Source organism: Salmo salar, chromosome 10 (genome assembly GCF_965601325.2).
Source record: "Salmo salar chromosome 10, fSalSal1, whole genome shotgun sequence".
NCBI classification, from domain to species: domain Eukaryota; kingdom Metazoa; phylum Chordata; class Actinopteri; order Salmoniformes; family Salmonidae; genus Salmo; species Salmo salar.
The window spans coordinates 126,577,905-126,602,570 of record NC_138300.1 but is presented as its reverse complement, the minus strand read 5'-3'; the positions used below and the strand labels follow the sequence as shown (position 1 = coordinate 126,602,570).

Here is a 24,666-nt window from a genome sequence, read left to right as displayed (position 1 = left end):
ACATAATCTAATGTTATGCTTTCGCCGTAAAGCCTTTTTGAAATCGGACAATGTGGTTGGATTAACCTGTTGGGGGTAGGGGGCAGTATTTGCACGGCCGGATAAAAAACGTACACGATTTAATCTGGTTATTACTACTGCCCAGAAACTAGAATATGCATATAATTATTGGCTTTGGATAGAAAACACCCTAAAGTTTCTAAAACTGTTTGAATGGTGTCTGTGAGTATAACAGAACTCATATGGCAGGCCAAAACCTGAGAAGATTCCAAACAGGAAGTGGCCTGTCTGACAAGTTCTTGTTCTTCTTGGCTCTCTTTAATGAAAACTGAGGATCTTTGCTGTAACGTGACACTTCCTACGGCTCCCATAGGCTCTCAGAAGGCGGGAAAAAGCTGAATGATGTAATTCCAGCCACTGGCTGAAAAACATTAGCGCTTTTGGTAAGTGCTCTATCAGAGGACAATGGGACGGAGGCGCGTGCACGAGTCGACCCCATGTTTTTATTTTCTCTCTCTTTGAACCTAAACACGCTTTCCCGGTTGGAATATTATCGCTTTTTTTACGAGAAAAATGGCATAAAAATTTATTTTAAACAGCGGTTGACATGCTTCGAAGTACGGTAATGGAATATTTAGAATTTTTTTGTCACGAAATGCGTCGTGCGCGTCACCCTTCTTTACCATTCGGATAGTGTCTTGAACGCACGAACAAAACAGAGGATATTTGAACATAACTATGGATTATTTTGAACCAAACCAACATTTGTTATTGAAGTAGAAGTCCTGGGAGTGCATTCTGACGAAGAACAGCAAAGGTAATAACATTTTTCTTATAGTAAAACTGATTTTGGTCAGGGCTAAAATTGGTGGGTGTCTAAATAGCCCGGCATCACAGGGCTAGCTATCTACTTAGAATATTGCAAAATGTCCTTTCACCGAAAAGCTATTTTAAAATCGGACATAGCGAGTTTGTTCTGTATCTATAATTCTTAAAATAATTGTTATGTTTTTTGTGAACGTTTATCGTGAGTAATTTAGTAAATTCACCGGAAGTGTTCGGTGGGTATGCTAGTTCTGAACGTCACATGCTAATGTAAAAAGCTGGTTTTTGATATAAATATGAACTTGATTGAACAAAACATGCATGTATTGTATAACATAATGTCCTAGGGTTGTCATCTGATGAAGATCATCAAAGGTTAGTGCTGCATTTAGCTGTGGTTTGGGTTTATATGACATTATATGCTAGCTTGAAAAATGGGTGTCTGATTATTTCTGGCTGGGTACTCTGCTGACATAATCTAATGTTTTGCTTTCGTTGTAAAGCCTTTTTGAAATCGGACAGTGTGGTTAGATTAACGACAGTCTTGTCTTTAAAATGGTGTAAAATAGTCATATGTTTGAGAAATTGAAGTAATAGCATTTCTAAGGTATTTGAATAACGCGCCACGGGATTCCACTGGCTGTTGAGTAGGTGGGACGATTTCGTCCCGCCGACCCTAGAGAGGTTAACGAGAAGTGTATCTTTAAAATGGGATATAATAGTTGTATGTTTGAGAAATTTGAATTATGAGATTTTTGTTGTTTTGAATTTGCCGCCCTGCTATTTCACTGGCTGTTGAATAGTGTGTCCCGCAGGTGGGACGCTACATGTCCCAGAGAGGTTAAGACCTGAAAAGACACACAAATTACATATATGATCATGGTTAAGTTGAAACTGAACACTTATTTGCTAAATAAGAACTTACATTGTCACAGTATCCACAGAAAATGGTGCCCCTCCTCGGCCGGGCGGTGCTCGGCGGTCGTCGTCGCCGGTCTACTAGCTGCCACCGATCTATGTTTCTGTGTTCGTTGAGTTGTCTGTCTAGGTCCGCACCTGTTTCCTTTTCTGTAATTAGTAGGGGGGGGGGGGGGGGGAGTATTTAGTTTGTTCCTTTTGGTTTGTGTTTTGTGCGGGATTGTTTATTCGTCAGCGGGCAGGTCTGTGAACGTTCTGTGTTTTTTGCACATTTTTCCCCAGCGGATTCTCGCTAGAGGAATATTGCATTTGCCGGGCTGCGCCCCGTGCGTATCTTTGTTTTCTCGGGGTTTACTGTGTTCCCGTGTGGTCTCTGCGAACACCCTATGCCCTTTTGTTACGCCGAGTGGTTTTTCAGTGCAATAAATATACCGTTCTACGGCACTACTGGACTACGTCTCCTGCGTTTGACTCTGCCTTTTCCTCCTGCCTTACGGAATCGTGACATACATTTTGTATTATGTTAGGATGATTGAGTGATTTGGATGTCTATTTATGTGACTTACTATAGTTATTACTGACTTTAATTATTTATTTTGTATTTTTCTGCAAGATGCCCCCTAAAGTCAACCAACTGTGAAAAGACCCCTGGTGGCATGTCTGGTGGGGTAACTGTGTGTGTCAAAGCTGTGAGTAAGTTGACTATGCAAACTATTTGTGATTTGGAACACAATATTTCTTTAAAAAAAAGAAGTGATGCAGTCAGTCTCTCTTCAATTCTTAGCCAAGAGAGACTGGCATGCATAGTATTTAAATTAGCCCTCTGATTACAATGAAGAACAAGACGTGACGCTCTGTTCTGGGCCAGCTGAAGATTTAGCCTGCTGTCTGTGACCACACTAGTCTGCTGTCTGTGACCCCACTGTCTTGCTGTCTGTGACCCCACTAGCCTGCTGTCTGTGACCCTACTAGCCTGCTGTCTGTGGCCCTACTAGCCTGCTGTCTGTGACCCTACTAGTCTGCTGTCTGTGACCACACTAGTCTGCTGTCTGTGACCACACTAGCCTGCTGTCTGTGACCCCACTAGCCTGCTGTCTGTGACCCTACTAGTCTGCTGTCTGTGACCACACTAGCCTGCTCTCTGTGACCCCACTAGCCTGCTGTCTGTGACCCTACTAGCCTGCTGTCTGTGACCCTACTAGCCTGCTGTCTGTGACCCCACTAGCCTTCTGTCATTGACCCCACTAGCCTGCTGTCTGTGACCCCACTAGCCTGCTGTCTGTGACCCCACTAGCCTGCTGTCTGTGACCCCACTTGTATGCTGTCTGTGACCCCACTATTCTGCTGTCTGTGACCCCACTAGCCTGCTGTCTGTGACCCCACTAGTCTGCTGTCTTTGACCCCACTAGCCTGCTGTCTGTGACCCCACTTGTCTGCTGTCTGTGACCCCACTAGTCTGCTGTCTGTGACCCCACTAGCCTGCTGTCTGTGACCCCACTAGTCTGCTGTCTGTGACCCCACTAGCCTGCTGTCTGTGACCCCACTTGTCTGTTGTCTGTGACCCCACTAGCCTGCTGTCTGTGACCCCACTAGCCTGCTGTCTGTGACCCCACTAGCCTGCTGTCTGTGACCCCACTTGTCTGCTGTCTGTGACCCCACTAGCCTGCTGTCTGTGACCCCACTAGTCTCCTGTCTGTGACCCCACTAGCCTGCTGTCTGTGACCCCAATAGTCTGCTGTCTGTGACCCCACTAGCCTGCTGTCTGTGACCCCACTAGCCTGCTGTCTGTGACCCCACTAGCCTGCTGTCTGTGACCCCACTAGCCTGCTGTATGTGACCCCACTAGCCTGCTGTCTGTGACCCCACTTGTCTGCTGTCTGTGACCCCACTATTCTGCTGTCTGTGACCCCACTAGCCTGCTGTCTGTGACCCCACTAGTCTGCTGTCTGTGACCCCACTATTCTGCTGTCTGTGACCCCACTATTCTGCTGTCTGTGACCCCACTAGCCTGCTGTCTGTGACCGCACTAGCCTGCTGTCTGTGACCCCACTAGCCTGCTGTCTGTGACCCCACTAGCCTGCTGTCTGTGACCCCACTAGCCTGCTGTCTGTGACCCCACTGTCTTGCTGTCTGTGACCCCACTAGCCTGCTGTCTGTGACCCTACTAGCCTGCTGTCTGTGGCCCTACTAGCCTGCTGTCTGTGACCCTACTAGTCTGCTGTCTGTGACCACACTAGTCTGCTGTCTGTGACCACACTAGCCTGCTGTCTGTGACCCCACTAGCCTGCTGTCTGTGACCCTACTAGTCTGCTGTCTGTGACCACACTAGCCTGCTCTCTGTGACCCCACTAGCCTGCTGTCTGTGACCCTACTAGCCTGCTGTCTGTGACCCTACTAGCCTGCTGTCTGTGACCCCACTAGCCTTCTGTCATTGACCCCACTAGCCTGCTGTCTGTGACCCCACTAGCCTGCTGTCTGTGACCCCACTAGCCTGCTGTCTGTGACCCCACTTGTATGCTGTCTGTGACCCCACTATTCTGCTGTCTGTGACCCCACTAGCCTGCTGTCTGTGACCCCACTAGTCTGCTGTCTTTGACCCCACTAGCCTGCTGTCTGTGACCCCACTTGTCTGCTGTCTGTGACCCCACTAGTCTGCTGTCTGTGACCCCACTAGCCTGCTGTCTGTGACCCCACTAGTCTGCTGTCTGTGACCCCACTAGCCTGCTGTCTGTGACCCCACTTGTCTGTTGTCTGTGACCCCACTAGCCTGCTGTCTGTGACCCCACTAGCCTGCTGTCTGTGACCCCACTAGCCTGCTGTCTGTGACCCCACTTGTCTGCTGTCTGTGACCCCACTAGCCTGCTGTCTGTGACCCCACTAGTCTCCTGTCTGTGACCCCACTAGCCTGCTGTCTGTGACCCCAATAGTCTGCTGTCTGTGACCCCACTAGCCTGCTGTCTGTGACCCCACTAGCCTGCTGTCTGTGACCCCACTAGCCTGCTGTCTGTGACCCCACTAGCCTGCTGTATGTGACCCCACTAGCCTGCTGTCTGTGACCCCACTTGTCTGCTGTCTGTGACCCCACTATTCTGCTGTCTGTGACCCCACTAGCCTGCTGTCTGTGACCCCACTAGTCTGCTGTCTGTGACCCCACTATTCTGCTGTCTGTGACCCCACTATTCTGCTGTCTGTGACCCCACTAGCCTGCTGTCTGTGACCGCACTAGCCTGCTGTCTGTGACCCCACTAGCCTGCTGTCTGTGACCCCACTAGCCTGCTGTCTGTGACCCCACTAGCCTGCTGTCTGTGACCCCACTGTCTTGCTGTCTGTGACCCCACTAGCCTGCTGTCTGTGACCCTACTAGCCTGCTGTCTGTGGCCCTACTAGCCTGCTGTCTGTGACCCTACTAGTCTGCTGTCTGTGACCACACTAGTCTGCTGTCTGTGACCACACTAGCCTGCTGTCTGTGACCCCACTAGCCTGCTGTCTGTGACCCTACTAGTCTGCTGTCTGTGACCACACTAGCCTGCTCTCTGTGACCCCACTAGCCTGCTGTCTGTGACCCCACTATTCTGCTGTCTGTGACCCCACTAGCCTGCTGTCTGTGACCCCACTAGTCTGCTGTCTGTGACCCCACTATTCTGCTGTCTGTGACCCCACTATTCTGCTGTCTGTGACCCCACTAGCCTGCTGTCTGTGACCGCACTAGCCTGCTGTCTGTGACCCCACTAGCCTGCTGTCTGTGACCCCACTAGCCTGCTGTCTGTGACCCCACTAGCCTGCTGTCTGTGACCCCACTGTCTTGCTGTCTGTGACCCCACTAGCCTGCTGTCTGTGACCCTACTAGCCTGCTGTCTGTGGCCCTACTAGCCTGCTGTCTGTGACCCTACTAGTCTGCTGTCTGTGACCACACTAGTCTGCTGTCTGTGACCACACTAGCCTGCTGTCTGTGACCCCACTAGCCTGCTGTCTGTGACCCTACTAGTCTGCTGTCTGTGACCACACTAGCCTGCTCTCTGTGACCCCACTAGCCTGCTGTCTGTGACCCTACTAGCCTGCTGTCTGTGACCCTACTAGCCTGCTGTCTGTGACCCCACTAGCCTTCTGTCATTGACCCCACTAGCCTGCTGTCTGTGACCCCACTAGCCTGCTGTCTGTGACCCCACTAGCCTGCTGTCTGTGACCCCACTTGTATGCTGTCTGTGACCCCACTATTCTGCTGTCTGTGACCCCACTAGCCTGCTGTCTGTGACCCCACTAGTCTGCTGTCTTTGACCCCACTAGCCTGCTGTCTGTGACCCCACTTGTCTGCTGTCTGTGACCCCACTAGTCTGCTGTCTGTGACCCCACTAGCCTGCTGTCTGTGACCCCACTAGTCTGCTGTCTGTGACCCCACTAGCCTGCTGTCTGTGACCCCACTTGTCTGTTGTCTGTGACCCCACTAGCCTGCTGTCTGTGACCCCACTAGCCTGCTGTCTGTGACCCCACTAGCCTGCTGTCTGTGACCCCACTTGTCTGCTGTCTGTGACCCCACTAGCCTGCTGTCTGTGACCCCACTAGTCTCCTGTCTGTGACCCCACTAGCCTGCTGTCTGTGACCCCAATAGTCTGCTGTCTGTGACCCCACTAGCCTGCTGTCTGTGACCCCACTAGCCTGCTGTCTGTGACCCCACTAGCCTGCTGTCTGTGACCCCACTAGCCTGCTGTATGTGACCCCACTAGCCTGCTGTCTGTGACCCCACTTGTCTGCTGTCTGTGACCCCACTATTCTGCTGTCTGTGACCCCACTAGCCTGCTGTCTGTGACCCCACTAGTCTGCTGTCTGTGACCCCACTATTCTGCTGTCTGTGACCCCACTATTCTGCTGTCTGTGACCCCACTAGCCTGCTGTCTGTGACCGCACTAGCCTGCTGTCTGTGACCCCACTAGCCTGCTGTCTGTGACCCCACTAGCCTGCTGTCTGTGACCCTACTAGCCTGCTGTCTGTGACCCCACTAGCCTGCTGTCTGTGACCCCACTAGCCTGCTTACATCAGCTGATATCTCAAAGTGCTGTACAGAAACCCAGCCTAAAACCCCAAACAGCAAGCAAAGCATGTGAAAGAAGCACTTATCTCTTCAGTAGGTCCTATGATTAAGTATAGTCTGGCCCAGGAGTGTGAAGGTGAACGGAAAGGCTGGAGCAACGAACCGCCCTTGCTGTCTCTGCCTTTCCGGTTCCCCTCTTTCCACTGGGATTCTCTGCCTCTAACCCTATTACAGGTGCTGAGTCACTGGCTTACTGGTGTTCTTCCATGCCGTCCATGCCGTCCATGGGAGGGGTGCGTCACTTGAGTGGGTTGAGTCACTGACGTGGTCTTCCTGTCTGGGTTGGCGCCCCCCCCTTGGGTTGTGCCCTGGCGGAGATCTTTGTGGGCTATACTCGGCCTTGTCTCAGGATGGTAAGTTGGTGGTTGAAGTTATCCCTCTAGTGGTGTGGGGGCTGTGCTTTGGAAAAGTGGGTGGGGTTATATCCTTCCTGTTTGGCCCTGTCCGGGGGTATCATCGGATGGGGCCACAGTGTCTCCTGACCCCTCCTGTCTCAGCCTCCAGTATTTATGCTGCAGTAGTTTATGTGTCGGGGGGCTAGGGTCAGTCTGTTATATCTGGAGTATTTCTCCTGTCTTATCCAGGGTCCTGTGTGAATTTAAGTGTGCTTTCCCTAATTCTCTCTTTCTCTCTTTCTTTCTCTCTCTCGGAGGACCTGAGCCCTAGGACCATGCCTCAGGACTACCTGGCATGATGACTCCTTGCTGTCCCCAGTCCACCTGGCCGTGCTGCTGCTCCAGTTTCAACTGTTTTGCCTGTGGCTATGGAACCCTGACCTGTTCACTATGATTACTAAGTTTCTATTGAGGGGGAGAGAGATTCTCTCTCCCTCTCTCTCTCCCCTCCCCCCAGTCCACCTGGCCGTGCTGCTACTCCAGTTTCAACTGTTCTGCCTGTAGCTATGGAACCCTGACCTATTCACCGGACGTGCTACCTGTCCCAGACCTGTTGTCCCAGACCTGCTGGAACCCTGACCTATTCACCGGACGTGCTACCTGTCCCAGACCTGTTGTCCCAGACCTGCTGGAACCCTGACCTGTTCACCGGACGTGCTACCTGTCCCAGACCTGCTGTTTTCAACTCTCTAGAGACAGCAGGAGCGGTAGAGATACTCTCAATGATCGGCTATGACAAAGCCAACTGACATTTACTCTTGAGGTGCTGACTTGTTGCACCCTCGACAACTACTGTGATTATTATTATTTGACAATGCTGGTCATTTATGAACATTTGAACATCTTGGCCATGTGCTGTTATAATCTCCACCCGGCACAGCCAGAAGAGGACTGGCCACCCCTTATAGCCTGGTTCCTCTCTAGGTTTCTTCCTAGGTTTTGACCTTTCTAAGGAGTTTTTCCTAGCCACCGTGATTCTACACCTGCATTACTTGCTCTTTGAGGTTTTAGGCTGGGTTTCTGTACAGCACTTTGAGATATCAGCTGATGTAAGAAGGGTTTTTAAATACATTTGATTTGATTTAATTATTTGTATGATAAATTGTAAGGCAAAGATTTTATTTCAGAATCTAGTTTCAAGTTTCATCATCTTGAAATGAGGCTGTTACTGGAGAACAGCAGGTCAAACATTTACCAGAAGATGGCAGTAGCTACTTGAAAATGGATCCATTATAGACTGTATCCAGAAGTTGGCCTATAGCCAACACCTCTGATATGGTGAATCCATTATAGACTGTATCCAGAAGTTGGCCTATAGCCAACACCTCTGATATGGTGAATCCATTATAGATTGTATACAGAAGTTGGCCTATAGCCAACACCTCTGATATGGTGAATCCATTATAGACTGTATCCAGAAGTTGGCCTATAGCCAACACCTCTGATATGGTGGATCCATTATAGACTGTATCCAGAAGTTGGCCTATAGCCAACACCTCTGATATGGTGAATCCATTATAGACTGTATCCAGAAGTTGGCCTACAGCCAACACCTCTGATATGGTGAATCCATTATAGACTGTATCCAGAAGTTGGCCTATAGCCAACACCTCTGATATGGTGAATCCATTATAGACTGTATCCAGAAGTTGGCCTATAGCCAACACCTCTGATATGGTGGATCCATTATAGACTGTATCCAGAAGTTGGCCTAAAGCCAACACCTCTGATATGGTGAATCCATTATAGACTGTATCCAGAAGTTGGCCTAAAGCCAACACCTCTGATATGGTGAATCCATTATAGACTGTATCCAGAAGTTGGTCTATAGCCAACACCTCTGATATGGTGAATCCATTATAGACTGTATCCAGAAGTTGGCCTATAGCCAACACCTCTGATATGGTGAATCCATTATAGACTGTATCCAGAAGTTGGCCTATAGCCAACACCTCTGATATGGTGAATCCATTATAGACTGTATCCAGAAGTTGGCCTACAGCCAACACCTCTGATATGGTGAATCCATTATAGACTGTATCCAGAAGTTGGCCTACAGCCAACACCTCTGATATGGTGAATCCATTATAGACTGTATCCAGAAGTTGGCCTATAGCCAACACCTCTGATATGGTGAATCCATTATAGACTGTATCCAGAAGTTGGCCTATAGCCAACACCTCTGATATGGTGAATCCATTATAGACTGTATCCAGAAGTTGGCCTATAGCCAACACCTCTGATATGGTGAATCCATTATAGACTGTATCCAGAAGTTGGCCTATAGCCAACACCTCTGATATGGTGAATCCATTATAGACTGTATCCAGAAGTTGGCCTAAAGCCAACACCTCTGATATGGTGGATCCATTATAGACTGTATCCAGAAGTTGGCCTATAGCCAACACCTCTGATATGGTGAATCCATTATAGACTGTATCCAGAAGTTGGCCTATAGCCAACACCTCTGATATGGTGAATCCATTATAGACTGTATCCAGAAGTTGGCCTATAGCCAACACCTCTGATATGGTGAATCCATTATAGACTGTATCCAGAAGTTGGCCTATAGCCAACACCTCTGATATGGTGAATCCATTATAGACTGTATCCAGAAGTTGGCCTATAGCCAACACCTCTGATATGGTGGATCCATTATAGACTGTATCCAGAAGTTGGCCTATAGCCAACACCTCTGATATGGTGAATCCATTATAGACTGTATCCAGAAGTTGGCCTATAGCCAACACCTCTGATATGGTGAATCCATTATAGACTGTATCCAGAAGTTGGCCTATAGCCAACACCTCTGATATGGTGGATGATTTGATTTCTCAGGTCAATAGGCCTATATCTCCTATATCTTCCTTTATTCCATCAAAACAAACACTGTTTTTTTTCTTCTTCTGATTGCTGATTGCTTCATTTGTACATTTATTATTCATGGGTTTTGTTATTTGTTTTATTAACAAACCTTTTTTATTTTTTGCTTTCTTATTGTATATAGTTTTCCTGTGGCGTGGTTTTATATCAGCTCCTGGGCGTCCAAACACACCCAGCCTTTTAATATTGATTTGTTTTTATCTGTATTGTTGTTTATCAGTTATTTTCTTTTGGTGCAAATAAATGTACACTGTAGTGCTATATACATATTTTCCAATTAGCCCAATGCCCCATTATTATAATCATAATGATCAAATGTATCGTTGTGTAGCCCTATAATTAGCCAGCAATTGAGGGACCTCACATTTTCCTGTTCTGTCAATGTGATTTTTAATTTTTTAGCTTTCATCCATATTTGACAACAATAACATGTTTCGTTACAACCATTCAGACCTATTAAATCCCCAACTCAACAGAGCACAACTCGTCATGTTTACAAATAACTCCTCATCTTTTATGTTTAGGTCAAATCTCTCAAGCCTGTAACTGGAAAAACCAACTCTGGGGAGAATGGCGTCAGAGATGAGTTTAGGTCGACATAACAATGAATTAAACATTAGTGTTTAAATTATCAATATTTCTCGTGGATGGCAGGCGAACCCGGAGCCTTTGTAAGCCTATCTTTAATCCAGGACTGATGATGGTGAAGGAATGGGGAGAGGCTGCTTGCGCGATCACAAACTCTCCCATCGCTGTGACTAACGGCAGGAGCGCGCAGCGGACCGTTCGTCCTCTGTCAGTCAGTCTGGAGAGGAAACTGGCTCGGATCGCACCGCATCATCCTACCGGGAAAAATATGTTTCCTCCACCACCTACCGTTATCAGCGTGGAGAAAAGTCACGTAAAAGGATCTACTACAGAGGACGTTACTTGTTTTGACCACTAATTTGTGTTATAAAGAAGATATAATCCAGATAGTGCTCAATTAGGAACACTGCAAGGATTGGTCGGAGAGGTAAGTTGATTGAAATCAGAAAGTAAACTGGAGATAATTATGTATATATATATATATAAACATGCATTATGACCCCAATAATATGTTTTTGGGGCAGTAATGTGGACAAATAGGATTAGATTGATGCATTATCAGACTTTAACCATAGATCCATCCCATGTTTAATTAATGTTGTATTTCTCAGCATGAAAAAAACCCATTACAGTTGTGTTTTCTTTATTTTAACACTAGTGTTCTTTGTTCAGAAATAAGTGCAGTTTGTGAGGTTATACTTCGGATGTCAAAATGACAAAGAAAATATACACAAAATGTACAAAACATTAGGAACACCTTCCTAATATTGAGTTGCACCCCCTTTTGCACTCAGAACAGCCTCAATTCGTCGGGCATGGACTCTACAAGGTGTTGAAAGCGTTCCACAGGGATGCTGGCCCACGTTGACTCCAATGCTTCCCACAGTTGTGTCAAATTGGCTGGGTGTCCTTTGGGTGGTGGACCATTCCTAAAATTAATACACACGGGAAACTGTTGAGCGTGAAAAACCCAGCAGCGTTGCAGTTCTTGACACTCAAACCGGTGAGCTTGGCACCTACTACCGTACCCTGTTCAAAGGCACTGAAATATCTTGTCTTGCCCATTCACCCTCTGAATGACACACACACACAATCCATGTCTCAATTGTCTCAAGGCTTAAATATCCTTCTTTAACCCGTCTCCTCCCCTTCATCTACACTGATTGGAAGTGGATTTAACAGGTGACATCAATAAGGGGTCATAGCTTTCACCTGGATTCACCTGGTCAGTCTGTCATGGAAACAGTAATGTTTTGTACACTCAGTGTATTTCAGACAGCAACAAGCCACCCCGTCACTGATTCGTTTCAGGACCAAGGACAGAGAATATGGTGCGCTCTGCAGTTTGCGCCAAAGAGCTGTTGCAGCAGTAGTCTCGCTGGCACTGAGCTTAATGTGAACTAAAGAGCTAATCAAAACCACTCGGAAAATGGATCTTGCAGTTTCTCTTAGTTAATTTGGAAGCTTTGTGAAATTGTAGCTGTATGAATTTGTATGAACACGGAAAGTTGGTTGCCCTAAACCAATAAAATAACATTACGATAAAACAGATTGAACATGTTAAACCTTTTCATTACAGATTAAAACAGATTGAACATGTTGAACCTTTTCATTACAGATTAAAACAGATTGAACATGTTGAACCTTTTCATTACAGATTAAAACAGATTGAACATGTTGAACCTTTTCATTACAGATTAAAACAGATTGAACATGTTGAACCTTTTCATTACAGATTAAAACAGATTGAACATGTTGAACCTTTTCATTACAGATTAAAACAGATTGAACATGTTGAACCTTTTCTTGAAGTCGTTTCACTTAGTTGAAGTGTATTTGTATGAGATCTGCTTGCTGCAGTAATCCCTATTCCCTCTCTGAGACACAGCCCTGGTCTACTGCAGTAATCCCTATTCCCTCTCTGAGACAGCCCTGGTCTACTGCAGTAATCCCTATTCCCTCTCTGAGACAGCCCTGGTCTACTGCAGTAATCCCTATTCCCTCTCTGAGACACAGCCCTGGTCTACTGCAGTAATCCCTATTCCCTCTCTGAGACAGCCCTGGTCTACTGCAGTAATCCCTATGCCCTTTCTGAGACACAGCCCTGGTCTACTGCAGTAATCCCTATGCCCTCTCTGAGACAGCCCTGGTCTACTGCAGTAATCCCTATTCCCTCTCTGAGACACAGCCCTGGTCTACTGCAGTAATCCCTATGCCCTTTCTGAGACACAGCCCTGGTCTACTGCAGTAATCCCTATTCCCTCTCTGAGACAGCACGGGTCTACTGCAGTAATCCCTATTCCCTCTCTGAGACAGCCCTGGTCTACTGCAGTAATCCCTATTCCCTCTCTGAGACAGCCCTGGTCTACTGCAGTAATCCCTATGCCCTTTCTGAGACACAGCCCTGGTCTACTGCAGTAATCCCTATGCCCTCTCTGAGACAGCCCTGGTCTACTGCAGTAATCCCTATTCCCTCTCTGAGACACAGCCCTGGTCTACTGCAGTAATCCCTATGCCCTTTCTGAGACACAGCCCTGGTCTACTGCAGTAATCCCTATTCCCTCTCTGAGACAGCACGGGTCTACTGCAGTAATCCCTATTCCCTCTCTGAGACAGCCCTGGTCTACTGCAGTAATCCCTATTCCCTCTCTGAGACAGCCCTGGTCTACTGCAGTAATCCCTATGCCCTTTCTGAGACACAGCCCTGGTCTACTGCAGTAATCCCTATGCCCTCTCTGAGACAGCCCTGGTCTACTGCAGTGTAGTGGTGTGTAGTGATGTGGTGCAGTGATATAGTGTAGTAATGCAGTTTAATGATGTGATGTAGTGTAGTGATGTAGTGTAGTAATGCAGTGATGTAGTTGAATGATGTAATGTAGTGTAGTGATGCAGTGATGTAGTTTAATGATGTGATGTAGTGTAGTGATGCAGTGATGTAGTTTAATGAGTGATGTAGTGTAGTGATGCAGTGATGTAGTTTAATGATGTGATGTAGTGTAGTGATGTAGTGTAGTAATGCATTTTAATGATGTGATGTAGTGTAGTAATGCAGTGATGTAGTTTAATGATGTGATGTAGTGTAGTAATGCAGTGATGTAGTTTAATGATGTGTTGTAGTGTAGTGATGTAGTGATGCACTTTAGGGATGTACTGTAGTTATGTGCTGTAGTGCTGTGATGTAGTGATGTTGTGCTGTACTGTAGTGATGTAGTGTAGTGATGTAGGGATGTACTTTAGTGATGTGCTGTGGAGCAGTAATGTACTGTAGTGATGTGGTGATATAGTGTTTTGATGTACTGTAGTGATGCACTGTAGTGATGTGATGTTGTGATGTAGTGTTGTGATGCAAGGATGTAGTTATGTACTGTAGTGATGTAGTGTAGTGATGTGGTGATGTAGTGATGTAGCGTGATGATGTAGTGATGTAGTAGTGTGATGATGTAGTCATGTAGTAGTGTAGTGATGTGGTGATGTAGTGTAGTGATATAGTGTGGTGATGTGGTGTAGTGATGTGATGTAGTGATGTACTGTAGTGTTATGTAGTGATGTGATGTAGTGTAGTGATGTGGTGATGTGATGTAGTGTAGTGTAGTGATGTAGTGATGTGATGTGGGGATGTAGTGATGTACTGTAGTGTTGTAGTGATGTAGTGTAGTGATGTAGTGTAGTGATGTAGTGATATAGTGTAGTCATGTAGTGTAGTGATGTAGTGATGTAGTGTAGTGATATAGTGTAGTGATATAGTGTAGTGCTATAGTGTAGTGATGTAGTGTCGTGATGTAGTGTAGTGATATAGTGTAGTGATATAGTGTAGTCATGTAGTGATGTAGTGTAGTGATGTAGTGTAGTGTAGTGATGTAGTGTAGTGATATAGTGTAATGATATAGTGTAGTGGTATAGTGTAGTGATGTAGTGATATAGTGTAGTGATATAGTCTAGTGATATAGTGTAGTGATATAGTCTAGTGATATAGTGTAGTGATATAGTGTGGTGATATAGTGTAGTGATATAGTGTAGTGATGTGATGTAGTGTAGTGATGTAGTGTAGTGTAGTGATATAGTGTAGTGATGTAGTGTAGTGATGTAGTGTAGTGATGTAGTGTAGTGATATAGTGTAGTGATGTAGTGTCGTGATGTAGTGTCGTGATGTAGTGTAGTGATATAGTGTAGTGATGTAGTGTAATGATATAGTGTAGTGATGTAGTGTAGTGATATAGTGTAGTGATGTAGTGTATTGATGTAGTGTAGTGATGTAGTGTAGTGATGTAGTTAAGTGATATAGTGTAGTGATGTAGTGTAGTGATGTAGTTAAGTGATATAGTGTAGTCATGTAGTGTCGTGATGTAGTGCAACAGGATGTCTCAATGCATTATCATAAGGATTATTTCTGTGTAGAACATTATGATATATAGGTTTTGTAATTTAAAGATCTGTATAGATTAGCAGAAAAGAATCTCATAAATTGTTAATTAACATCTTATCTGTGTGTTCTCAGGTGGTGAACATGGCGTCGTGGCGGTTGGTCTGTGTCCTGGCTGTGTGGACCTCTGTGTTGGGTCTGGCCCAGTGTTGTCCAGAGACATGTAGCTGTCTGGATAAATACGCCCACCAGTTCGCTGACTGTGCCTATAAAGACCTGCTGCTGGTGCCCGTAGGCCTCCCATCTAACATCACCACCCTCTCTCTCTCCGCCAACAAGATCAAACTCCTGAAGGCCAAGAGCTTTATTAACGTCACCCAGGTGTGTGTGAATATGGTCCTAACGTCACCCAGGTGTGTGTGAATATGGTCCTAACGTCACCCAGGTGTGTGTGTGAATATGGTCCTAACGTCACCCAGGTGTGTGTGAATATGGTCCTAACGTCACCCAGGTGTGTGTGTGAATATGGTCCTAACGTCACCCAGGTGTGTGTGAATATGGTCCTAACGTCACCCAGGTGTGTGTGTGAATATGGTCCTAACGTCACCCAGGTGTGTGTGTGAATATGGTCCTAACGTCACCCAGGTGTGTGTGAATATGGTCCTAACGTCACCCAGGTGTGTGTGAATATGGTCCTAACGTCACCCATGTGTGTGTGAATATGGTCCTAACGTCACCCAGGTGTGTGTGTGAATATGGTCCTAACGTCACCCAGGTGTGTGTGTGAATATGGTCCTAACGTCACCCAGGTGTGTGTGTGAATATGGTCCTAACGTCACCCAGGTGTGTGTGTGAATATGGTCCTAACGTCACCCAGGTGTGTGTGTGAATATGGTCCTAACGTCACCCAGGTGTGTGTGAATATGGTCCTAACGTCACCCAGGTGTGTGTGTGAATATGGTCATAACGTCACCCAGGTGTGTGTGAATATGGTCCTAACGTCACCCAGGTGTGTGTGTGAATATGGTCCTAACGTCACCCAGGTGTGTGTGTGAATATGGTCCTAACGTCACCCAGGTGTGTGTGTGAATATGGTCCTAACGTCACCCAGGTGTGTGTGAATATGGTCCTAACGTCACCCAGGTGTGTGTGAATATGGTCCTAATGTCACCCAGGTGTTTGTGAATGTGGTCCTGTGGGGTTCAGTTTGCAGATCATGGTTCTTGCAAAACCATGATTGTGGGTTTGATTCCCACTGGAGCCAGCCATACGAAAAATGTCTGAATGCATGACTATAAGTCACTTTGTCTGCTAAATGGCATATATTATATGATTATATGGGATGGGATGGGCTGGGTACAGCAAAAGACATATTAATAAAGTATTCTTCTTCAGGTGACCTCCCTATGGCTGGCCCACAATGAGATCGTGACCATCGAGAGGGACACCTTGGCACTGCTGATCCAGCTGCGAAACCTGGACCTCAGCTACAATAAGATCATCAGCTTCCCCTGGGAGGACCTGACCAACCTCACCGCCCTTCAGCTGCTCAAGATGAACAACAACGAGATGATCAACCTTCCCAAAGACGCATTCTCCACTCTCAAAGATCTGAAGTCCCTGAGGATCAACAATAACAAGTTCACTACTATAGTTCAGGGGACCTTCAGCTCTCTGAGCTCCATGTCTCACCTTCAGATCTACAACAACCCCTTCACCTGTTCCTGCAGTCTGGAGTGGCTGAGAGACTGGATCACAGAGTCTAATATCTCTGTCCCAGAGCAGGACTTTATCGTCTGCGAGGCCCCAGAGCATCTGCAAGGGGCCCTGGTGACCAAGATGCCCAAGCTGGACTGCAAGGCCCCAACAGTGTCCATCACCTACCAGCCAAACCTGGACAACACTGAGCTATACGAGGGCTTTATGGTGATTCTCAACTGTGAGACCAAGGGCAACCCCAAACCAGAGGTCAGCTGGGAGGTGGTGAATGCAGGGAACCAGAAGTTCACATTCAGTTTGCCCTCTGAGGTCAGCGAGAAGAGCGACTCGCCCATCAACGATAAAAGCACCAACGGCCGGTTCCTGGTCTTCCAGAACGGCACTCTGATCATCCCCCGTATGAGCAAGAAGGAGGATGGGAACTACAGCTGCTCAGCTGTCAACGACCTCGGTAAAGCAGACAGCACAGCGAAGGTAGTAGTGGCGGGCACCAAGAAACTAGCCATTAACTCCATGCTGGACACCACAGTAGATAAGATCCTCCGTCCGTCTGGTGGAAACAAGCCGGGGCCTAAGATGACCAACAATATCATCAACTGGCCCAAGTCCGACTCTGAGAAGACCAAGAACCTTCCGACTGGGTCGTCTGTTAAATACGGTGATGGCTCAGTGAAGGCTGGCGGGGGCTCAGAGGAGCTACCGTTTACCAGTAAGTGTGGCATCAGCGATGGCACTCAGTACATCTCCAATCACGCATTCAACCTCAGTCTGGACCAGCTGAAGCAATATACATTTGATTTCGGCGTCATCGCGTTGGAAGTATCCGAGACCGAGGCCAAAGTGCAGCTCAACCCTCTCCAGCTCCCCAACAGTAAGAACAACCTTCACCTCAGCCACAATGAGAACCTAGAGACCGTCAACAAAGAGCCGTTCAGCCTCTATCAAGGCTCAACCAAAACAGCCCCTCTGGACATGCTCTATCTGTGTTTTAACACTGGTAATGGACACTCTGTGGTGCAGTGGTCCCGGATAGAGGAAGGGATCAACACCTATAAGTTCCAGGGCCTTCAACCAGGCACTAACTACACTCTGTGTCTGACCTACGGAGGGCAGGACTGTCAGGTCCAGGTAGTCATCACAACCAGGAAGAAGATTCCTTCTCTGTTAATCATAGTGATGGTTAGTACCTTCCTGTTGGTGCTGGCTACAGTCCCTCTGCTGGGAGCCACCTGCTGTCATCTCTTAAACAAGTACCAAGGAAAGACTTACAAACTGATCATGAAGGCAGCGCAGAAGAACCCAGATCAAATGGATAAACATATGGTTGGAGGTGATTTCGACCCCCGGGCGTCGTTTGTGGAGTCAGAGAAGAATTCTAACCCAAGTGAGATAGGAGAGGGGGAGGACGGACAGGACAGGGAGGAGGTGGAGGGGAGTGTGGTTACCGAGTCTATCCCGGGTTCTACATTCAAATTTGAGGTGTGTTCGGAGTACAGCGATAGATTACCTTTGGGCGCCGAGGCGGTGAATATCTCTGAGGATGGAAACGGTAACTACAAAGAGCCGAGTCGCTGAGCAGAGCCGTGTGATGCTATCAGAGGAGAGAGAGCTTGTAAAATAGTTACTTTCAACTACATTTTAAACCAGGTAACTCACAGATCATTATTTCATCTCATTTTACCTCAGAAAGTAAGTGGTAACCCGTTATACCTCAAATAAGAGATTGTCAAAAGGAACAGTTGTGAATACTTACTGTGCATTCGGAAAGTATTCAGACCCTTTGACCCTTTCCACATTTTGTTAAGTTACAGCCTTATTCTACAATTGCTGAAAAATATATTTATTTATTCCATTACACACACAATAACAAAGCAAAAACACTATTTTAGAAATTTTTGCAAATGTATTAGAAATAAAAAACAGAAATAACTTATTTACATACAATGTATTCAGAAAGTATTCAGACCCCTTGACCTTTTCCACATTTTGTTACTTTACAGCCTTATTCTATATTGGATTAAAAATATGTATATATTCTCATCAATTTACACACAATACCCCATAATGACAAAGCAAAAACAGATTTTGATTAATTTTCACAAATGTATTGAAAGTAAAACATTTTTTTAAATACATTTACATAAGTATTCAGACACTTTACACAGTACTTTTGTGAAGCACCTTTGGCAGCAATTACAGCCTCGAGTCTTCTTAGGTAGCTTGGCACTCCTGTATTTGGGGATATTTTCCCATTCTTCTCTGCAGATCCTCTCAAGCTCTGTCAGGTTGAATGAGTTGTGTCTTTGCACAGTTATTTTCAGGTCTCTCCAGAGATGTTCAATCGGGTTCAAGTCCGAGCTCTGGCTGGGTCACTCAAGGACATTCAGAGACTTGTCCCAAAGCCACTAATGTATTGAGGATCATTGGCTGTGTGGCTATGTGCTGAGGGTCATTGTCCTTTTGGAAGGTGAACCTTCGCCCCAGGCTGAGGTACTGAGCGCTCTGGAGCCTCGGTTTTTCATCAGGACTTCTCTTTACTTTGCTCCTTTCATCTTTCCCTTGATCCTGACTAGTCTCCCAGTCCCTGCCGCTGAATAAAATCCCCACAGCACGATGCTGCCACCACCATGCTTCATTGTAGGTATGGTGCCAGATTTCCTTCAGACGGAATATTGGCATTCAGGCTAAAGAGTTAAATCTTGGTTTCATCAGACCAGAGAATCTTGTTTCTGATGGTCTGACCGTCCTTTAGGTGCCTTTTGGCAAACTGGAAGTTTCTCCCATCTCCACAGAGGACCTCTGGAGCTCTGTCAGAGTGACCATCGGGTTCCTGGTCACCTCCCTGACCAAGGCCCTTCTCTCCCGATGGCTCAGTAACACTGCGTTCTTGGGGACCTTCAATACTGCATAAATGTTTTGGTACCCTTCCCTAGATATGTGCCTTGACACAATCCTGTCTCGGAGCTCTACAAACAATTCCTTCTACCTCATGGATTGGTTTTTGCTCTGACATTCACTGTCAACTGTAGGACCTTTATATAGCTAGGTAACATTGAACCTGGTTGGTTAGCTACCTGCAGATTCATGCAGGGTAGTAACGTTATGAGTTGGGATTACGGTTCATTGTTTAGCTCGCTAGCTAGCTACATGTCCAAACAAAAGACTCCACTATGCAAGTAACCATTTCATAGACTGTTCATGATGTCACTGCGACAACTGTCGATAGACGTAGCTGGTAAATTCGCTCTGGCCATCTACTCCGATTTCGGAGCACTCTCGTCTGAGTGTGCCAGAGCGCAGGATAACTGAAAAACGTATGAACTCTCAACACCCGTTGAATATGGCCTTTGGCAAAAGAGAGTCATTAAATTGTTGCCAGCAGCACAGTGTACAAAAGGGAGGGGGGGGATCAATGTACATTTTCAGGTTGCGAAATTATGAATTGTTCAGCAGTTTTATGGCTTGGGGGTAGAAGCTGTTGAGGAGCCTTTTGGTCCTAGACTTGGTGCTCCGGTACCGCTTGCCGTGCGGTAGCAGAGAAAACAGTCTATAACTTGCGTGACTGTAGTCTCTCTGACGTATTATATAGGTCTTGGATGGCAGGAAGCTTGGCCCCAGTGATGTACTGGGCCATTCGCACTACCCTGTGTAGCGCCTTACGGTCAGATGCCCGAGCAGTTGCCATACCAGGCGGTGATGCAACCGGTCAGGATGCTCTCGATGGTGCAGCTGAGAACCTTTTGAGGATCTGGGGACCCATGCCAAATCTTTTCATTCTCCTGGAGGGGGAAAAGGTTTTGTCGTGCCCTCTTCAAAACTGTCTTGGTATGTTTGGACCATGATAGTTTGTTGGTGATGTGGACACCAAGGAAGTGGAAACTCTCGACCCGCTCCACTACAGCCCAGTCGATGTTAATGGGGGCCTGTTCGGCCCACGTTTTCCTGTTGTCCACGATCAGCTCCTTAGTCTTGCTCACATTGAGGGAGAGGTTGTTCTCCTGGCACCACACTGCCAGTTCTCTGACCTCCTCCCTATAGGTCGTCTCATCATTGTCGTGGATCAGGCCTACCACTGTTGTGTCGTCAGAAAACTTAATGATGGTGTTGGAGTCGTGTTTGGTCACGCAGTCGTGGGTGAACAAGGAATACAGGAGTGGACTAAGTACACACCCCGAGGGACCCCAGTGTTAAGGATCAGCATGGCAGACGTGTTGTTCCCTACTCTTACCACCTGGGGGTGGCCCGTCAGGAAGTCCAGGATCCAGTTGCAGAGGGAGGTGTTTAGTCCCAGAGTCCTTAGCTTAGTGATGCGCTTTGTGGGCACAATGGTGTTGAACGCTGAGCTGTAGTCAATGAACAGCATTCTCACATAGTTGTTCCTTTTGTCCAGATGTGAAAGGGCAGTGTGGAGTGTGATTGAGATTGTGTCATCTGTGGATCTGTTGAGGCGGTAGCAAATTGGAGTGGGTCTAGGGAGTCGGGAGGATGCTGTTGATGTGAGCCATGACCAGCCTTTCAATGCACTTCATGGCTACCGACGTGAGTGCCACAGGGCGGTAATAATTTAGACAGGTTACCTTCGCTTCCTTGGGCACAGGGATTATGGTGGTCTGCTTGAAACATGTAGGTATTACAGACTCGGTCAGGGAGAGGTTGAAAATGTCAGTGAAGACACTTGACAGTTGGTCCGCACATGCTTTGAGTACACGACCTGGTAATCCGTCTGGCCCAGCGGCTTTGTGAATGTTGACCTGTTTAAAGGTTTTGTTCACATCGGCTACCGAGAGCGTTATCACACAGTCATCCAGAACAGCTGGTGCTCTCGTGCATGCTTCAGTGTTGCTTGCCTTGAAGTGAGCATGAAAGGCATTTAGCTCACCTGGTAGGCTCGCGTCACTGGGAAGCTCACGTCTGGGTTTCCCTTTGTAGTCCGTAATAGTTTTCAAGCCCTGCCACATCCGACGAGTGTCAGGGCTGGTGTAGTACGATTCAATCTTAATCCTGCATTGACGCTTTGCTTGTTTGATGGTTTGTCTGAGGGCATAGCGGGATTTCTTATAAGCATCCGGATTAGCCTTTAGCCCGATGTGGATGTTGCCTGTAATCCATGGCTTCTGGTTGGAATATGTATGTACGGTCACTGTGAGGACGACGTCATCAATGCACTTATTGATGAAGCCGGTGACTGATGTGGTGTATTCCTCAATGCCATTGGATGAATCCTGGAACATATTCCTGTCTGTGCAGCAAAACAGTCCTGTAGCATAGCGTCCGCGTCATCTGACAACTTCCGTATTGAGCGAGTCACTGGTACTTCCTGCTTTCGTTTTTGCTTATAAGCAGCAGTGTACTGTACTGTTAGCTAGCTAGCTAATGTTAGTGGCACTCCTAGTGGCCGGGGACTTTAATGCAGGCGAACTTAAATCAGTTTTACCAAATTTTTACCAGCATGTCACATGTGCAACCAGAAAAAGAAAATCCTAGACCACCTGTTTTGCTGCACAGACAGGATATAATTATGGACAGATATGCCAAATGGAGGGTGAGGGAGAGCTTTGTATGCCTCTCTGTGTGTGGAGTAAAGGTGGTCTAGGATTTTCACATGTTCCAGAAGGCATTTCTACCAAAAAACACATTTTGATTAAAAAAAAGTTTACCTTCAAATGGCTCTCCTGTGAAGTAAAAAATAAATAAAATAATAATAATAATAATATATATATATATATGTATGTTTTCGCTTTGTCATTATGGGGTATTATGTGTAGATGAATGAGGAAAAAGTCAAGGGGTCTGAATTCTTTCCGAATGCACTGTAAGTATTCAGACCCTTCGCTATGAGACTCTTAATTGAGCTCAGGTGCATCCTATTTCCATTGATCATGCTTGAGATGTTTCTACAACTTGATTGGAGTCCACCTGTGATAAATTAAATGGATTGGACATGATCTGGAAAGGCACACACCTGTCTATATAAGGTCTCACAGTTCACAGTGCGTGTCAGAGCAAAACCAATCCATGAGGTCGAAGGAATTATCTGTAGAGCTGGACAGACAGGATTGTGTTGAGGCACAAATCAGGGAAAGGGTACCAAAACATTTCTGCAGCATCGAAGGTCCCCAAGAACACAGTGGCCTCCATCATTCTTAAATGGAAGAAGTTTGGAACAACCAAGACTCTTCCTAGAGCTGACCGCCTGGCCAAACTGAGCAATCAGGGGAGAAGGGCCTTGGTCAGGGAGGTGACCAAGAACCTGATGGTCCCTCTGACAGAGCTCCAGAGTTCCTCTGTGGAGATGGGAGAACCTTCTAGAAGGACAACCATCTCTGCAGCACTCCACCAATCAGGCCTTTATGGTAGAGTGGCCAGACGGAAGCCATTCCACAATAAAAGGCACATGACAGCCCACTTGGAGTTTGCCAAAAGGCACCTAAAGGACTCTCAGACCATGAGAAAAGAGATTCTCTGGTTTGATGAAACCATGATTGAAGTCTTTGGCCTGAATGCCATGCATCACGTCTGTAGGAAACCTGGCACCATCCCTACAGTGAAGCATGGTGGTGGCAGCAGGGACTAGGAGACAAGTCAGGATTGAGACAAAGATGAATAAAGCAAAGTAGAGAGAGACCCTTGCTGAGAACCTGCTCCAGAACGCTCACGACCTCAGACTGGGGCGAAGATTCACCTTCCAACAGGACAATGACCCTAAGCACACAGCCAAGACAACGCAGGAGTGGCATCGGGACAAGTCTCTGAATGTCCTGGAGTGGCCCAGCCAGAACCCGGACTTGAACCCGATCAGTTCAAACAGACCTCATAACTTGTAAAAAGCAGAAGACATTGAAATGTCCCCTTTTTGCAGCACGTATTCTAGCCTTTCAATTTAAGCTTCACTTCAGCAGGATGCGATGCTAGCCAGTTTACCAACTGTTATTTCCATTGTGCTGTGATGATTTACATTTACATTTAAGTCATTTAGCAGACGCTCTTATCCAGAGCGACTTACAAATTGGAAAAGTAGGTACATTTACATTTTAGTCATTTAGCAGACGCTCTTATCCAGAGCGACTTACAGTAGTGAATGCATACATTTCATACATTTTTTTCTCCGTACTGGTCCCCCGTGGGAATCGAACCCACAACCCTGGCGTTGCAAACACCATGCTCTACCGACTGAGCCACGCAGGACCATGATCGGAGGGAACATCACGTTATGTAGTTAAGGCATGTTCCCAGTTCACTGTCAACTGATGTTGTTTAATGTAATGTGAGGGCTTTTACATGTGACTTATTTAACCTCTAATGAATCTGAACATGTCCATGGCATGTCACACAGATTACTTATTTCCTTGGTGTGGTTTTTTAGCGTAGGCCTATTCTATAGGACTTTAGATATTGTTCTTAATGTCGAAATGTGATGTAAAGACCCAGTGAAATTGAAACGATTTTTCTCTTTTTTTTTGGTGATAAATGATCAGTTTCTACAGTATCATCAACTGACGCTTTAAACAGCATCTGGGGGCTTTGAGTGTCCTGTATTTTTATGCATCGTGAGTTTTTTTTTTTTTTTGTGATCTACTGTCCCAACGATGTACAAATATCTCTCAACCTTTCAAGAATTTTTTATATGATTTTATGTACGTGAAATGAATAAATTATCTAAAATAAATGTTTGCATCCTCAGATTTCCTGTCATTGGTTCAGCACAATGTTATTCAACTTTTTTCGGTGCTTTTAATTCCCTTTTCCTCCCCAGCCTGGGATCAAATCAGGTTTGTAGTGACGCCTAAAGCACTGCGATGCAGTCCCAGCTCCGCCACTCCGGAAGCATTCAACTTGGCGGTTTTATATCTTCAAACTGCTGTGCATTAAACGAGAAAACAGTGTTTTATATA

General features: G+C 46.4%; 1 protein-coding gene across 1 annotated transcript; it reads left to right on the top strand.

Moving 5' to 3' along the window:
* The first annotated feature begins 1,924 nt into the window (after positions 1-1,924).
* Positions 1,925-24,454, top strand: LOC145858680 (immunoglobulin superfamily containing leucine-rich repeat protein 2-like). The gene is made up of 3 exons (XM_082957493.1): positions 1,925-11,122; positions 15,191-15,436; positions 16,451-24,454. Exons 2-3 carry the CDS (start codon positions 15,200-15,202, stop codon positions 18,347-18,349), a joined length of 2,136 nt encoding a protein of 711 aa, XP_082813619.1. The 5' UTR covers positions 1,925-11,122; positions 15,191-15,199; the 3' UTR covers positions 18,350-24,454.
* Positions 24,455-24,666: the final 212 nt, after the last annotated feature.